At 42.8% G+C, this 19,184-nt stretch overlaps 1 protein-coding gene across 2 annotated transcripts in view; it reads left to right on the top strand.

The window, feature by feature from the left end:
* Nucleotides 1–6,089: 6,089 nt before the first annotated feature.
* Nucleotides 6,090–19,184, top strand: part of LOC124691651 (serine/threonine-protein kinase STY46-like) — a 39,037-nt gene continuing 25,942 nt past the window's right edge. The window contains exons 1-4 of one of the 2 annotated variants that reach the window (XM_047224925.1): nucleotides 6,342–6,387; nucleotides 6,549–6,634; nucleotides 6,731–6,853; nucleotides 7,416–7,470. In XM_047224925.1, coding sequence (XP_047080881.1) covers nucleotides 6,603–6,634; nucleotides 6,731–6,853; nucleotides 7,416–7,470 — 210 coding nt within the window. In that variant the 5' untranslated portion in view covers nucleotides 6,342–6,387; nucleotides 6,549–6,602. Of the gene's footprint in view, nucleotides 6,189–6,272; nucleotides 6,388–6,548; nucleotides 6,635–6,730; nucleotides 6,854–7,415; nucleotides 7,471–19,184 lie in introns of those variants that run through there. The other variant, XM_047224926.1, reaches the window with a different exon arrangement.

Genomic DNA, 19,184 nt, shown 5'->3' with positions numbered 1-19,184 from the left:
TAAAGGACGCAAGGAAGGAAGGTTAGGAGCGAAACAAACATAAAAAGCACACCACCGGGGCAAGCAGCGTCACCGAACATCATCCATCGTGCTTACGATGGGACGACTTCGACTTCATTGCAACAGCACCAAGGTCACTCCAATCATGTTGCATCGATCACATTTGCCACGAGCTTGTTCGTCGGCTTCAACAACACCAGAGAGAGAAGACATAACCGAAGGGAGGCGGCATGTGCCGCTGCGGTCTTGAGAGGGCGGAAACAGGACTCGTCTGACGCCGTCTGCATGTCGAGAGTGCTCTTGCTCTCGCCACCACGGGGCAACCCACGATCACCACAGACTCCAAGAACGTCCGCCATTGATAGTGCCCGGCCAACCGCTTGACCGCAGTCCATGTGCTCCCATCGGTACTAAGTCTCCAAAACGATGCTTCCAACAAAGTCGCGACATCGGGGATGCTGCCATCGCCAATCCGACAAGCGGATTTAGGTTTTCACCCAAAGACAAGAACCAAGAGTGGGAGAGGTGCACGATCTCCTCAGTGACGCCTTCAACAAGGCAAACGACACCCAACAGTGACGTCGTCACCAGCACTGACGGGAGTCGAGCAAGATTTTCATCCGGAGAATCGCGCATCTCGCCGGAACCTGAGTTCCGGCACACCTCAGTCACACCCAACTGCTCCACATACCTCTCCGGAGCACCATCGAAAGACGCCTTCATGACCAGCACCTCCGCCGGCAACCAAGAGCCTGTGTGCACCGCACATACTTCCAGCCGTCAGCCAGGCAGCCTGCAAACTGCCTCAGCCGCCAGAGCTCCGGATCTGGAGCAAGGACCGCTTGGCCATCCGCTCCACCATGACTGGAAGCAGCCGGAGAAGTGTATCGCGCCACCACGGAAAAGCCGTGGCCCGAGCTGCCCAGATCCGGCCCAATCGGGCCCGCGCGGCCAGGCGCAAAGCAGCACACGCCGCAGCTGCCGACCTCCATCGGCCCGCCAGGAACCGCCGCGCCCCGTCCCACTTCCGCACCGGCGCCCGCTTGGGCGAGGCCGTACTTACCCGCGCCGACGTCGTCCGCGCTGAGCAGCAGCCTCAATTCGCCGGCGACCGCCACCGCAGCCTGGGCCCGCCGCCCCGGCGCACAACCACTCCGACTCCCGCGTGAGCGCGGCCGGCCTCGCCGCGCCAACGGCCGCTTGGCCGCGTCGGCCTCGCCCGCACCGACGCCCGCTTGGGCGCGGCCGGCTTCACCCGCACCAACCAAACGCCCGCTTGGGCTCGGCCGGCGCCATCGAGGGAGGATCTCGCATCGTCGGGAGAAGACCCGCCGCCACCGGCCACCGCACGGGCTTTGCCCGGCGGCATCCACCAGCGGCGGCGGGGGAGGACCCAGGGGAGGGGGCGGCTAGGTGGTGGTGGTCTGGGCTCCGCCCGAGCCGCTCCAGGAGGAGCGACGCATGCGCACTCACTGAGAGCTGCCGGCACCAGATACTAACTTCAGAACGAGCCCTGCATGCAGACGCGTACGGGCGCCACGTCGGCATGCACTCGCTCTCTTCTTTTCCATGTCAAAGGAATGGACGAGTAGGCTCAAACTAGTAGCTCCTCCGGCTGGAAACTGCAAATGGAGGACAAGCTCACAGAAGCCTTTCATTCTTAAAATTTCTAAATCATATCAGACATGATAAAAAAAAAGTCCTGGAGGTAGTGAGTGATGTATACTATAAGGAAGCATGTAAAAAACTACTTTATATTTTAGGCTACATAAAATCGAAGTGATAAAAGTGAAAACCTAAGTATATATAGTGAATAGTTAAATAAAAAAGAGAGCTTGTAAACCGTTTGTCCGCACTCCTCCTCAGCCCTGGTTTCATAAGGGCTACCCATATTTTACATTTTGTGGACTATCAATTTGGTTAACTAAAATTTAAGTTATTTGTTATATTATTTATATATTGATTTTAAAAAAGTGAATGCAATGGTATATTTTTGTGATGTACTATTACTCATACATTATTTATCAAACTAGTGAGAACTTTGCTTAAAATACATTTAGGGGTTACAAACTCAGGCTGATGGAGCACATGAGATTAAAATACCTCAAAAACATGTTTTGCAACAAAAAAATCTACACAAATTAATGTAAGAAAACTTTTTTTCTCACCCAATCCACTTATTAATGTACATTTTTCACATTCCCAAATCGAGATGATGTGAGTATAAAGAAGATAGAGTTATTTAATTAAACAATACTAGGTATTTAATTTCCTTGGTGAAGTCGATATGAAGGGGAAACGTAGGAACACTTTCACATCGATATGAAGAGGAAGCACTTTTCCAAAATATATATATATATCAGGAACGCTTAAAGAGATTTCTGTTTTGGAACGCATATGCATTTATATTTTCAGCAAGTAGTTAAATAAGCAATGTAATGTATATTTGTAACAAGTTATTCAGGCACCGTGGTCCAATTTGAGGGCTATATATGAACGAATTTAACATTTGATCGACTGGGACGTAAGAGTACTCGAAGAATAATATATGCCTAGTGTCGTGAAAAGTAAGATAACAAATTACACCGCAAAGACTGTCCAAATCCACGATGAACTAATACATTGAACATAAAGAGTATCTACGGCTGCCAATAGGATATGCCTTCTCCAATGGCCGTACAAACCTTTGGCATAAACCCTAATTAGCATATTAATTAACCAGCAGGCCTAAGTACTACCGATCGCTCGTCCAGGTCAATGATAAACTAGCGGCAAGTAGCTAGTTGCTGGTGGAAGCTGGCTGCCGCTGGAATCGTCCTGCCTCGTTCCGACACATCTTCTTGGATGGATTAATCTAAGGAGTAGTGTACCGGTGAGGGAAAGCATATTCCACATAGAGCTAATCTGGTCCATGTGTATGTGACGCGGCGGATCGACAACGGCTACCGAGTCGCGCACGCATGCGGGTCTCCATGTCTCAGCTCTGCTAGTTCCAATGTGTCACCCAAAGTCAAACTCTACAACCTGCAGCAGCTATCTAAAATGGCAAGTACTCTATGCAGGGAGTAGCCTAAAATGGCAACAGGGATGCTCTTGTTTTTTGCTTCCTTCTATTGTTTATGATATCCTATCGGCCCATATTAGACTAGTTTAGCTTATCATGCTGTGGACAGCATCTAGGTTCAAAATTTGATGTCAGTACCGTGAAATAGTGATCAGGACAAATTAAGCTACCTAATGTAGACACGATTGAACTACTATGTGTCTATATTGGATGAACCTAGTGGGAGCAAAGTGTTTGGGGATGATACTAGCTGGCATTGCGAGGAGATAGGAGAAATGGTTTCCGAGGGCATAGTTCGATTTACAGTGAGATGTGAAATGGCTCTCGAGCATCCAGTGGCGGAGCCACACTATAACAGTGTTGTCAATTGACTACACTGCTTTTAGGTACATAGGCAAGAAATCATGCAAACAATAATCAAAAAATCATATAAATGCATGTATCTGACTACACAACTTTAAACTGACTGCACAAGATTTATGTCCTGGCTCCGCCACTGCGAGCATCGGGAGAGCAATAACATGGACATTGGGATAAGGGGCTAGGGTTTGACGACATTACATGCCTTTGTCTATTTAGGGTGGGTGTTATTATCATTTACCTTTTCTAAATATAATATTCATGCCATGCGGTGCAGTGTGTGTGGCTTTGCAGGGAGAAAGGCGAAATAGCTCCCGAGCATCGGGCGGACCCATAACATTGACACAGGGATAAGGGCCAGGGTTTGACAGTATTACATGCTTTTGTCTATTTAGGGTGGGTGTTATTGTCATTTACCTTTTCTAAATAGTAGTGCACAGTGTGTGTGGCTTTGCGGGGAGAAAGGCGAAATGGCTCCCGAGGGTATCCTATGGGATGCAAGAGGATTTACAGCAAGAGGCGAAATGGCTCCCAAGCATCGGAAAGAGCCATAATATGGATATATGGATAAGGGACTAGGGTTTGATGGCATTACAAGCTTTTGTCTATTTACGGATATGTACTCCCTCTGTCTCATGAAACTTAATTAGTATCTAGATACATCCAAATTTCATGAGACAGAGGGAGTGCAACAATCCATGGACTTGACTTTCTAATTGAGTAAAAACACATAGAGCAACAAATCTGAGAAAAATATTTAATTGCTTCCGTAGATATTTCAGATATCGAGTTGGCCCATGGATTACTTTAGCTTATCATGATGTGAAGGGTATCTGGATCCAAGATGTTGAAGTGTTTGAAATGTATAGACATGATTGAAGTATGTGTTTAGATTGCATGTACCAAGATTGGCTAACCATTTGGGATGAAACCAACCGATTATCTGGCAGAGAGGCGAAATAGCTCCATAGGAATTATCTGAGATGAACCAATTTATGGGGAGAGACAAAATAGATGGGAAAGCAAGTACTCGCATATATAGGGGCGGATTGACAAATAAAAGACATTACTTCGTTTCACCTGTGTAGAGAACCAAAAAGGTTTTCACCAAACTCATGATAAAACCAGGAAAAACATGGAGGTATCGTATTATGGAAGATATTTGATTAGTACCCAAAAACCATGGAACATATTAGAGACAAACATGATCAATAAAATGAATAGATATGTTTTTAACATAGTAAATCGGTTTCGGTAGAGACGTCCTCACCTTGTAGCATAGGATCGTCGATGGGAAGGAGCGAGGTGGATGACTGCTTAGGGCCCCCAAAATCCAAAGCCCACTAGGCTATGAATTATCCATCGACTCATATTCCAATTTACCTGACTAGGTCGCAAGACTCTGTATCGCGAGGCTTCGGAATAGACTTACGGTGTTCGACATGATTTAGACCTTGAATTCAAGCGTGATGTATGCCGGGTTGAATTAGAAACCAATTGACTAGGACGCGTTGTCGTACATTGGAGAACTTTTTTTAATAAAAAAAGATATTTTATGATGAAAAGTAATTAAAATGCGTTATGGAAAGCCATCAATTGTCTGACCGGTGAACCGTCGAACCGCAACATTCACCGGTACGGATGTTTACACGTACTATTGTTTCACATCGCACATAAGCCATCTTAGGACCATATATATTCGCATTTCAATGCGGCGCCAAAGGGCTCGAGACAAAGCTAGAAAAGAGCGATGCACTACCATAGTCAATGCCTTGTGGGCCACATCTTCTAGGTTCCACAACAATCCGGTGATCAATTCGATTACTACCCCCTAGATGTTGAGAAGCCCATAGAGTTGTAATTTTGTGGAGTAAGTCAATTTATTTGGTCGTTAATATTTTTTTTAGCAATAGAGAACAAGTTTTCACATAATTTATTTTTTACCTTGTAATAACTTATTTGCCAAGGAATTATTTTCTAGAATTGTCGGTCAAGAAATACTTTACGGTGTGCATGTAAAGTACCCATCCTCCATTCTCCGCATCACATCTGACTTCGTCTCCCCATTCTTTTATCATCACCCATCCTCCATGCCACCAAATCCTGTTAAATCAATATACTCTAATAAACAGGGAGCAAATCAGGGGGGCACGCACGCAAATCAAATCACATCCCACTATCTTTGCTTTCCTCCCCGAACGTACACAAATCAAGTCTCTCAATTTCTTTCCTTTCCTAACACAAATCAAATCAAATCAATTGGATCCCAATCCGATCCCAAAAGAAGCATTGCTAATTTGCTAATCTGATATAGCAGCCAGTAGTAGTACATTGCTGATTTGCTTCCCGTCTTTGTTTCTTCTTTCTCTGATGATCTGAGTTGGCCGTCCGTCTCGATCGGCTACCGCTATAAAGCTCTGGCCTTTTTCTTCTCGCCGCGCGCCTCTTCACGTGCGAGCAGTCGCCACCGCCCCATGCAAGCAGTGCGGCAGGAGTAGCACTGCCGTCCCGTGAGCGCCGCCCGCCCCCAGATTTCTTGCTGGATCGATCGATCGGTCGTTGATATGGCCGTCGATGAATCGCCGTCGCCGCCGCTGCAGCCGGAAATCGGCGCTGGGGGGCGGCGTACGGACAAGCAGGGCCGCCGCCTTGAGGTATACAACGAGGTGCTCGCCCGCCTTCGCGCCGACGCCGCCGGCGCGGAGGAGATATCCCCCGCCTTCCAGGACGCGCTCTGGGCACACTTTCACCGTCTCCCCGCCAGGTGAGTTCCTCTACCCACCCCAGTTGCTCGGCACTACCAGTTGCCGGCGCCGCCGCCGCTCATGCATGTTCGTCGCCCGTGCAGGTACGCGCTGGATGTGAACGCGGAGAGAGCGGAGGACGTGGTGACGCACCAGCGGCTGCTTGAGGAGGCGCGCGACCCGCAGCGCCGGCCCGCCCTGGCGGTGCGCGTCGTTCAGGTAACAAACATATTCCGGCAGAACAGATCCCGTGATGTTGCACTGAACCTGTTTGGCTTTAAGCCCATATAAGGGATTCTTGTTCTTCAAATATCGTATCTCTGCATGCGATTCTCCGTGGTTTCTGAATCAACTTGCTGGGTTTGATTCTGATTCTTCAGGTGTCTAGGATTATCGACGGTGATGTGGATGATTCCTTCGATCCCAAGGTGGAGATGGCTGCATCCGACCACTTGGCTAGTCAAATGTGAGTGCAATATCTGAATCTGTTTCAGTTACCTATGACTGGTCACTGCTCTTGCATGTATGGTAATTATGGTGTGGTTGCATGTCTATTCTTCAGGGTCCATCCACCTCCGGCATTCGGTTCTTCCTCCAATCTAGAGGCTCTAGCGCTCGAAGCAAACGAGTCTGATGTTTGTAGCACCAATATCAACGATGATAACAGTGTTCATCTCGTTACCAGGTACATAGTTTCCCTTTCAGTTCACGCACATTCGTGCTTTGGGTTTTGAGATTTTGACACATGTGCATGTGTGCAATAATTCTTGCTGTATGCAAACTTTGTATTCCATGAAAATAGTTTTTAATTTAATAATGATATATTTCTTTTGGTGATGTAGAACTCTTTGGCTGTCCCTTTGTTTTGGCGTTGTACTATTTCTATCTTAAATTCTTAAAGAACATACATGCAGCTCATGCATGGTCTTGAAAATAAATCCAGCTTTCCCCTGCCAAACGGTTTCAAAATAATATTTGGTGTTATAGACTCGCATTGTGCCAGAATTTCCTGTTCTGGTGAAAGGCTTTATACAATCTATGATTTAAAACTATGTAAAAACGCTGCTATTTAGTTACATATCTGCTCCTAGAATTGTTTAAGATACTAGGAAACTAGGAAATTAAACCTTCATTAACATTATCGGTTCAGGTGTTTCTTCAAACGTCTTTTGGCTTTTGTTGGAGGGATGAATGGATACCTTTTTATTAGTTAATTAGTTATTATCTATATGTTCTAAATTTTTCAGGCCAATGCATGAGATAGCCTTTGCAACAACTGATAAGCCAAAGCTCCTAAGTCAGGTAAACGTACTTGTCGAGACAAGCATAAGCCCTATCTGAATAGAACTGCGCTTCCAATGCATTGCAATTTCATTTGCAGAATCAACCAACATGCAGTTAGCATACCAAATAATTCAGTAAATGCAGAAGAGGCGAGTAGCCACTAAGAGCAGGGAGGCAGACATAAATGAATGGTTCTTTCAAAATAAATAACTTGAAACTGAATTTTGTGAGAGAAATAAACTACGAGTTTTGAGTTCCTCGGTGCAATTCAACTACAAACATAATAGATTTTACAAAAACTGCGCAATGAAACCTAATTGTACACGGCTGCTAACCCATTTTCACAAAAAAAAATCGTCCCCATGATACCTCACCGGGATCTGCAGGTGCGGCGGCCGACGATGATCTCTAGTCACCGTTGACGAAGACGTGCTCGGTCTTGACGCGGTAGATGAGGCCTTGGCTCTCGCGGAGGAGGAAGCAGAGGAGGAGCGGGCAGTCCATGCGGGGTTCGACGCCGAGATGGAACATCGCAGGGTGGCGGCCGCCGCAGCCGCAGAGGACGCCGACTCCGACATCTCATGGTCTTTCGATGACCCTGATGCGCCATGGGCGGGCACAAGCTTTTAACAATGGGTATTCAAAAATAAAAGAAAAATTACTAAAAAACAGTGGCAAGTACCATTTGATCTCATGACCATCGGTGCACCATGCAACTACTCTAACCAGCAAAGCTTACGCGTCCTTATGTCCAGAGAAGCATAGATTTCTACACAAAGTAAACAAGCGCTGATGGATATTTCAAATAATTTTCAAAAATTGTCAAAATTTTGGGTATTCACCTGCATTCCCATGAATACACATGTGTCCGCCCATGTGATGCGCCTACCCTGGAGGAGAATGCGACGGAACAGAGGGCGTTAGTTGAGTCCTTCGAGACGCTCAAGGACGACGCCGCCAACGCGAGGCCGTGGCAGTGCCTCGCTAGAGGACGCGACAAGTGCACCGAGCCCTAGCGGCCGCACGGGAGGCGGCGGAGAAGCAGACGAGGGAGCGACGCAACGACGGGGCTGGCCCGTGAGGCAGAAAGTAGTCTAGGCTTCTAGAACTACTTTGTATAGTTTGAGTGTACTACTTTCTTTGCAAATCAAAAAATGGGTCGCCCCGGGGAGCGCACACCCAGACGCAAACTGTCGCGCAGACAAAATATGTCCGCGCGGCGACACAAACAGATGCTCGCGACCACTTTTCCCAACAAATTTGGTCCGACAAAAAGTGATTCATGGGTAGTCTCGTAATTGGTCGAACACATAGGTAGAGTAAGTGGCGTAGAGGTACCATGCAACGAAACGGACCACCAGCACGGACGCCACAGTGTTCAGGAGCTCAGCGTTGCGCATTCATGACCCATCGAAGGTTGCATGCATGACCATTAAAATATTCCATACACTCTCAGTCTCATCCTCACAGCAGGCCAATATATGTGTAGTAATAATAGTATGTGTATGGTCCGCCCTATTCAGCCCATCAACGTGAATAATGGGCCATGATCCAGTTTCAGAAAATAGCTATGCATACTAGAGGTTGTGGAGGCATGACCAATCTTTAGTCCCACATTGCTAAGGAAAGAAGGTTTGGAGCAACTTATAAGGAGAGCTTTTTTGTAACATCTAAAATGGTAGAGACACACATAGGGTTGCACCACACTAGCGCGTGCGCTCGCGTGAATATTCGCGACTTAAGACTTTGGACGCTTGGCGCGACCGCAGCCTTATTTTTTTTCATTCCCATTATGCTAATCACACTTTTTTTTCTGCCACAGAGTCCAATTCAGGCATGCTGTTTGCTTCCGCCGCGAACGCCTCACCGGCGCTGATCTTCCATGTGTCTGTGCTAAACTTGGTGCACCGGGTAATATTTAACTCAATTTGTGATTAACATTTCTCCATTACTGGTATGTATAACAAAGTATGGATCAATTGTTGTGTATGTTTGGGACGTTGATTTGGCCGCCCCTGACCGGCGAGGAGCATGTAGAACAAATGATGCAAGCTCATAAAAGGAGAAAAAACTGTGACTTGTACGTTGTCAGGAATGGTCCACCCTCAGGTAATATTGATGATGGCATGAGTGAAGAGGTTGCTTATCTTGCCAATTTTCTACATATTTTACCACATTTTTTGCTACATTTACTTCTATGTTCATCCTAATGCTTTTTTGTGCTTTTGGACAGGGTCAATTCTACCGAACATCGATTCATGGGCCGATAGAGGCAAGTCAGACATGGACAAAGATGGGTCCTCGTCACGAATGAAGCAACTAGCACTTAGCACTCACAAGAAGGCATGGCATTTTAGCTGTTGTGACGCAGTAGGGCATAATCATTCGGATTCACAAAGAACTTAATGTCATGGCATGTGAAGCTCTACAGGAATTAAAAAACATAGGAATTAGTTGTAGAAGTCGTTTGATTGTACCGTAGGAAAAACATATGAAATTTCTATTTGATTAAGTACATGTCATCTAAGAGATCTAACCTCTTGCAAGAAATCCTATGTGATTATCATATAGGAAATCAATCCATAAGAATTTTGTAGGTTCAATCATTTGAATTAAACGGACTCTATAGTAAAACTCATACAGGTAAGAATCCTATACAATTCCATTGCAAAGATATTGGATCAACCAATCCCTTATATAGAAACTACATCTCAAACAAGAAGCAACAAAAATTACATAACAATACAATCGTAGAAATTTCCGATATCTCTCAAGTATGTATATCACATTTGATATACAATCTGATACTCTTTTTTTACGAGCAAATCGGGTTTTATTAGCACAAATATGCTAATAAAACAAAAATCAAGAGAAAACAAAAATAGGCGATTTAAAACTTTTACGAGATGGGCTTAACAAATGCGGAATAAAACTAGCGTTTACTTTGTCAAGCCCAAAGCCTATATACTATTGTTCACCTATGTGCACCAACAACTTATTCTAAGCAATACAAGCAACTATGTGATAGCAAGATATACAAACTTATGCTAAGCAATACAAGCAACTATGTGATAGCAAGATATACAAACTTATGCTAAGCAATACAAGCAACTATGTGATAGCAAGATATATAACTTCAAGCACGATGGCTATCACAAGGTAAAGTGCATAAGTAAAGAGCTCGGGTATAGAGATAACCGAGGCACGCGGGAGACGATGATTTATCCCGGAGTTCACACTCTTGCGAGTGCTAATCTCCGGTGGAGAGGTGCGGTTGCTTAGTGCTCCCGAACCTTGAGGTGTGGTTGCTCGATGCACACCAACGCCACAAAGGCCTCACCCCAAGATGCGGTACTAACACCACAAACCGAACGCCACGAAGGCGCCTCACCTAAATCTCCGGTGACCCTCGCCACAAAGGCCTAGGTCACGGTTCCACTAAGGGATTTCCTTCGAGGCGGAAACCGGGCCTTACACAAAGATTGGGGCACACATCCACAACTTAATTGGAGGCTCCCAACAAACCGCCACAAAGGCCTAGAATCCGTCTAGGGTTCCAAGAACCCAAGAGTAACAACTTTCTTGCTTTCACCTCCACGAATCACCGTGGAGAACTCAAACCGATGCACCAAATGCAATGGCAAGAACACCACAAAGATGCTCAAGTCCTTCTCTCTCAAATTCCAACAAAGCTACAAAAGCTATTGGGGGAATAAGAGAGGAAGAACAAAGGAATTCACAAAGAACACCAAGATCAAGATCTAGAGAGTTCCACTCACAAAGAGATGGATTTGATTGGTAGAAGTGTAGATCTAGATCTCCTCTCTCTTTCCCTCAAATGGGGGCAAGAATCATGGAGGGATAGAGAGAGAGGGCAAGCTTCTCAAGAACAACAATGGAGGAGAGAGAGAGTGGAAGAAGCTACAGCCCAAGGAGGAAGAAGGGGGGTATTTATACCCCCCAAGAGAATCGAGCCGTTGGGCAGAACCAGGGCCGGATATTCCGGCCTAAGTGAGGGCCGGATAATCCGCCCCCCCCGGATAATCCGGCCTCAGGGACAAAACCAGGTCAAAATCCGGCCAAATATCCGCCCCCTATCCAGAGCTGCTTTTCGTCTGGTCCTTAGCCAATTTCGGGAGGCCGGATATTTCCGAAATATCCGGCCCGGATAATCCGGCCCGGATATTTCCAAAAAATCCGGCCAAAGCAAACTGCAGAAACACCAAAACTCAAACGGGCATAACTTTTGCATCCGGACTCCGATTTCGATGATCTTGGGCTCGTTGAAATCACGACAACGAGCTCTACAACAATATGCATAGAAACATCATAGTCCAGCAAAGGATGATAGAAACAAATGATGAAAGGTTTGACCTATCTAAAAAGGACATACCGGTAAAACCTCCAATCTTGAAAATGCAACAAGTTGCCCGTGCAAAAACCATTCTTGATGAACTAGAGCTTGTCATGAGAATAAGCACAAGCTCTAAATCATCACATGGATAAGATCCAAATAACAACCAAGAAAGATGATGCAAGGATGCAAAGGTTTGAGCTCTCTCCGAACGATACGATCGAGTTACTCACTCGAGAGCCCTCTTGATAGTACGGCAACTAAACTATAAACCGGTCTCCAACTACACTATGAGACCGGTGAGAAAGAAACCCTATCAAGAGCAAACCTTACTTGCGCATTCCACTTGAGCTTGATGACGACGATCTTGACCTCAACAAGATGGAACGCCTTTCTTGCTTGTGCTTGCTTGACGAAGTCTTGTAGATTGCTCCCCCATAAACCACCATGGGAGAGCTTCTTCTTCGGCGCATCTTCACATATCCATGATCACCATATGGATGGCAAGACTCAAGCAAAGGATCTCTTCGAGATGGCTCATCTTGAACTTCCACATCATTTCTTCATTCTTCATCATGTTGATGTCTTGAAGTAACTTGAGGGCTCACTTCATCTTCATCTTCAAGACATACTTGACACTTGATATCCTTCATCAATTTCTTCTTATTGCAATCTTGAAGCCAACATATGGTTCAAGAATTGCCTATGGACAACTCCTACAAATATAACTCAATGCAAACATTAGTCCATAGGGATTGTCATTAATTACCAAAACCACACATGGGGGCTCCATGCACTTTCAATCTCCCCCATTTTGGTAATTGATGACAATCTCTTTGAGAGGGTTTATATAAGGAATTTAAGTAACAAATAAGTTGAATATATAGAGCAAACTCCCCATAATATATGCATGTGTGAATGATCTTGACTTTCATTGCATATAATGGCATTCAAAGCCTAGTGGAGTTTCCTCTAAATATTCAACTATGCAAAGCAACAAGATGCAATGCAATAAAGGCACATGCTTAAGCACAAAGCAAAGACATAACCAAATTCCCTTAAACCCTCCAAACTTCTCCCCCATTGGCACCAATTGCCGAAATGGGTGAAAAATTTAGAAGGCCAATATAGTGAGAGATCCTCCATAGCGTGGTGCATTTCTCATAATTTGAGTGGAATCAAATGCACATATCCAATTACGAATATTCGGAAGGAGTCACACCATAGATAGGATCAAAGATTGCAAAAAGATAACAACGTCAAGAAGCTTCAACAAATGAAGCAAGCAACCAAATGAACCACAAAGAAGATACCAAAAGAAAGAAAGATATTATGATAAGATCAAGAAGATTGCTCTAACTAATATGAGGAAGCTCCCCAAGGTTTGTGCACAAAACAAGACAATTTGCATTGGAGTATAAAGTGCACAAACATGGAATCATCACTCCCATAATATCATTCAAAACAAAAGATACCAAGTGAATCAAACTCTAATGATCACCACAAAATAGTGCCTTAAATAGAATGAGGAAGCTCCCCAAGGTACATGCATAACTTAAAATGTTGCATTTGAATACAATATGCATAACATGGAATCCTTACTCCCTCATTACCATTTAAAACACAAACATTTGCAATAGATCATAGATAGAAAATTAAGCTTAATACTTGCAACAAACAAATGGTTGAGCAACAAGTAGGAGGCACCATAATAAAAGGCTCAACCAAGAGGATATGTGAAAGGCATGATAAAGCATATTATAAGACTATTACAAGGATGAGCAAAAAGCATCATCATAGTCTTCAATAAATTATATTGCTTAGCATGACCAATCAACATGCAACAAATAAATAAGATATCAAATGGAGATGTATCATCTCTTATGTGTATAAGTTTCTCTAAGTGAGCAATATCACAAAGATATTTATCCACAAAGAAACATGCACACACAAAATGGATACTCAAGAAATATAGTATGATATCCCAAAATGAAGTCATGCAATATACCAATAAGAATATTTGCTTAATAGCATGGCCAAAAGGCTCAATTTTGTCTTGTTGTACATTCGTGAACTTCAACCACAAACATATAAAATACATCACAAATATCAACAAGGGATAGAAGTTAGTTGAGATGCATTTGAGAAAGGCAACAAGTATCACAAACGAGGATACTAAAAGAAATAACTCAATTTGCACTTTAATCGATATTGCACATGTGAGAGGCTTGAGGAATTGATATGCAATAAAATTGCTAGATAGGCATAGATGGGATGGGTGAATCATGAGCATGATTTTATATATTTCCCAACATATGTACTCATCTCAAATTACTCACATTTGCAATAAAGAGGTTTCGTTAAGACTTTTGCAAGAAGCACAATATTTGCAAATCAAGAGATTCATGCCAAGATGCAACCATAAGGTTGGATACAAGAAAAGTATGCATGTGAAGATACTTGTTACCGAGATAGCATTGGTGTGGATGTAGTAGATATGTGTTCGTTGACCATCCTAGCTTGCCTCAAGTTACCATTGAGTCACCACTTATTTCCAAGAGTGAGACAAGCATCCAATGCATATCCATTGTACCTAACACAAAGGTAAGTACAAAATGGTCCCCAAACTAATTGGGTCCGAAGTAGTTAGACACACTACAACATATAGGACAAACTCCACAATTCTATGTGCATATAGATATGAAATTGAATTTCATGCACATCTTAGCCAAATTAGGATTTGATGGAGTTTACCCTATATATTGGATCATAGAAAGTGACACATGCCATAAGATATACATATATTAAATATGCATGCACCATACTTTTAAGAACCAAAGGAAGATACAATTTGGACAAAACACCAAATAAACCAAGAGACAATGGTTGTCCAAATTATATCAAAGAATCAAATCAACACAAGATTGACTCCAAAGACTTATCTCATTATAAGAAGCTAATTAAACCTAAGCACAAAGGAATGAGATAACCAACTCCCAAGAGAGCAAGGTTCCAACAAATAAACCAAACCCTCGACATTTTTTATGATGGCACAAAGTACCAAAAAGAAAATTTTATGTCTCCCAAAACCCAATTTTTGATAAAGATCAAGAGATGTTAAGCATTCTAATAATATAGAAGAGCTCCCCAAGTTTGGTGCATTATCAAGGATTTTTTATATGAATACAAAATGCACAAAACTAGGATCATCACGCTACCTATATCTTCTAACAATGCTAAGAAAGTTTGAATAGACAACTTATATCCATAAGATGCAAGGAAGACACATGGGAGTCAAAGCACAACAAATTCATGGCAATATATAAGGCAAAATAAATACAAGAGCCAATGTAGATATGATCAATAAATATCTACCTCATACTTGATTACCAATTGTCCTAGGACAAGAGGTATTAGGAAATATTTCCCGGTGGTAGTTTGTAAGTATACATAAGATCATATTTACAGCTGAACAAAGCATATGGTAAAAGATAAGAGTTAACCATCATGCAAAGATAGTTTCTTGATAGCTTCATTTAGTCATACCAACATGCAAGGCAATTAATAGTATTCATACCAACATGCAAAGCAATTAATAGTATTCATACCAACATGCAAAGCAATTAATAGTATTCATACCAACATGCAAAGCAATTAATAGTATGACTTGAAGCACATGGTTTTCCGTAAAGGTATTGAGGGACACGTTGTGAAAAACCATGCCAAGAAGAACTTTCACAAATAAGATCCACAAAGATATTAGCAATGAAGCCATTTAAGCAAATTGGAGCTTGTTTGAGCAAACATGCCACATAGGAGAGATAATTTACAATATCAATTCTATGTGACACAACCTCAAATGCTCACATTTCCTAGGCTTGTAATATGCACAAAGCTTATTACTCCCCCATAATGTGATAAGGAATTTATTTTCACAAGAGGCAAATAAGATCCAACTAGAGATATTAATGAACATTAGAATTTGAATTTCTCATGAAGATGACATACCACATAGAGACTAGATAATCTTGCAATATCAATTCTAAGTGATATTCCTCATGTACACACATTGTTAGGATTGTGAAATTCCTAAAGGCATATCACTCCCCCAAAATGTTATAGTCCATTAATCTCTCATAAGAGCCATATAAGATACAACAAGATGCAAAGAGGCTCCAACACAAACACAAGTACACGGTGTGCAACCCAACATACATAGACTTGATTTCTCAAGAAAAGCAAGTAGGAAGCACAACATATACAAACACATGCTAGGAACAAAACTAACACATGCAAAGGGGCGAGTAACTTTCAATATAAGTGAGTTGAGAACATGTTACCGCAAGGAGGAACATTGGGTATATGATAGAAGTAAGATAACCAAAAGACTTGGCTTGAGATAATATAAATGATGAAGATCCCTTAATTCTTCATGATGTAGCCAAGTCTCCAATGCCCTCCAACAAGAACCTATTGATCAAGTTTTGGATTGTTGGTCCCCAACTAAGTTGGGTCCTAAGAGGTTAGTCACAATAGGCTTGGCAACCCAAATGGTTCTTTTCTTGACACCACTTTGAGCACCAACATATTTGGCAAACACATTGCCACCCTCATCCTTACGAAGAGAATAAACATCATCAATGGAGATAGAGTTGGATGAGGTACCAATAGTGCAAAAGGAGGAGATGTGGCCCTTCTCACGGCATATGTAGCAAGTTCTTTTCCTCTCCTTCTTCTCACTAGATTTCTCCACAATGGGAGCATTGGCTTGATTCTTCTTGGGAAGTGGAATTTCTTCAACTTGAGGTTGAATATGAGTTTGAGCTTGAGGCCGCTTCCCTTTTTGCTTCTTCTTCAAAGGGCAAGATCTAACATGGTGCCCTTCAATTTTGCACTTGAAGCAAACAATCTTGGCCGGGTCTTTGACTTGTACTTGGCCCTTCTTCTTCTTGTTGTTGTTGTTGTTGGACTTGTTCTTGTTGTTGGATTTGAATCCAAGTCCACTCTTGTCATTGGGGAATTGTTGCACACTTAACATCGTGTCAAGTTTGCATTTCCCTTCATGACTCTTTACCAAGTCATTCTTCAAAGAAGTGACTTGAGCCTTGAGCTCTTTGATTTCCTCTACATGGTTAGTAACAACACAAGTACTAGAGGAAGTAGAACCTTCATTGTTAGAGCAAGAAGGCAAGGAAGATAATTCATCACAAGATTTAGCAATATTATGAGTGGATGAATTACTAGGACTAGCACATGGCAATATAGCATTTTGAGTAGTAGTGCTAGTATCCACATGAGGCTCACAAGGTGTTGCCTTAGATATGATAGCCTCATGAGCTAACTTTAGCCTATCATGAGAGGCTAGAAGATCCTCATGGGAGCGAGAAAGCTTTCCATGATTTTCTTCCAATTTCCCATAATTGCAAGTTAGCAATTCAAGTTGAGCCCTTAGCTCAACATTCTCCTTCAAGATAGATGCTTCACAAAGAGTAGAGTTAGTAGCACAAGCATCATCACAAGACATATTAAGAAGAGTGGGTAACATATCATTCTCTTTTAAATAAGAAGCTTGGAGTTGCTCATGTGACTTGGTGAGGATAGAGTGTTCGCTCTCCAAGGCCTTGTGGGCCTTGTCTAGATCATCTAGATCCTTAACAAGTTTACCATGACCAACGCCAACTTTGGAATTTTCCTTTTTAAGCATTTTTACTTGAGCTTTAGCATGGTCTCTTTCCTTAGTGAGTTTAGAAACTATTTCATTTTGAGACACTTCAAGGGTTTCAAGTTGCTCTTCAAGAGAGGCTACGGTCTCTTGTTCTTCTTCAAGATCATTCTTTAGAGATGCTACATCATCGGCATACTCTCGTTCAAGAGCACCCTTTTTATCAATGGTGTTCTCATGCATCCAAATAAGTTTTTGGCTCTCAATAGCGGTAGTCAAGATTTCAAAGAAGTGAGTGCTAGCAATTTTATCTTTGCAAATAACCTTGAATACGCTCTCACCTTTATCGCGTAGAGAGACAACCCAATCCTCTTCTTCATATTCATCCTCATCCTTATCACCACGAGACATATTAGGTTCCATGGTAGGAGGTACCGTGGAACCCTTGGCCATAAGGCATATATGAGGACCGTGAGATAAAGATGAGGAGTTACTTGAGGCTCCTTTCAAGATCTTGTCTTGACCAATAGAATCTTTGGTTTCCTCTACAATGTTAGTCACACAACAACTAGAGGAAATATAAGCATTTTTATCATGGCCACAAGACAAAGCAAGCATATCATCATTAGATTTATTCAAGCAACTTACACATGATATGCAAGGACTATCAACACAAGCATGTAAATCATTTCTAGTGCTAGATGTGTTTAAGTCCAAAGATGAAGCATTGCAATGAGATAGAGATGAAGAATCATCAATAGTAAGCTCAATATCAACCTTGCAATTTTCATCACCACTCACCATATCATTACCTTGTGTCTTACCACACTTTGGTGAAGTGGATGAAGATGAGAACTCATCACGGCCGGAAGTGGAAGCAATACAATCATCCTCAATAATATTGGACACATCATATTTATCTTGAAGCTTTGTCCATAATTCATGAGCGCTCCCAAAAGGCATGATTGAAGAAGTAACTACATTGCTCACAACAATGGAAAACACATGAGAAGCAAGAGCATCGAGACAAGAGTTTTTCTCCTCCTCAAGAGATAAATTTTGAGGATCCTTAGGAGAAGAAAAACCCATGTCAAGAAATCGCTCCATATCCGGAGACATACGCCGCAAAATATTAAGCACATAAATTTTCCATAGATCATAATTTGTGCCATCAAATATAACCAAGTTATTGTGCGCTAATCCCCTAACCGACATCTTTACTCTCAAGGCGGTGAAGCCTAAGAATGAGAGACCTTGCTCCGATACCAATTGAAAGGACACGGATGTCGCCTAGAGGGGGGGGTGAATAGGCGATTTAAAACTTTTACGAGATGGGCTTAACAAATGCGGAATAAAACTAGCGTTTACTTTGTCAAGCCCAAAGCCTATATACTATTGTTCACCTATGTGCACCAACAACTTATTCTAAGCAATACAAGCAACTATGTGATAGCAAGATATACAAACTTATGCTAAGCAATACAAGCAACTATGTGATAGCAAGATATACAAACTTATGCTAAGCAATACAAGCAACTATGTGATAGCAAGATATATAACTTCAAGCACGATGGCTATCACAAGGTAAAGTGCATAAGTAAAGAGCTCGGGTATAGAGATAACCGAGGCACGCGGGAGACGATGATTTATCCCGGAGTTCACACTCTTGCGAGTGCTAATCTCCGGTGGAGAGGTGCGGTTGCTTAGTGCTCCCGA

Source organism: Lolium rigidum, chromosome 2 (assembly GCF_022539505.1).
Source record: "Lolium rigidum isolate FL_2022 chromosome 2, APGP_CSIRO_Lrig_0.1, whole genome shotgun sequence".
Lineage (NCBI taxonomy): Eukaryota > Viridiplantae > Streptophyta > Magnoliopsida > Poales > Poaceae > Lolium > Lolium rigidum.
This window is presented reverse-complemented; position numbering and strand designations above follow the sequence as displayed.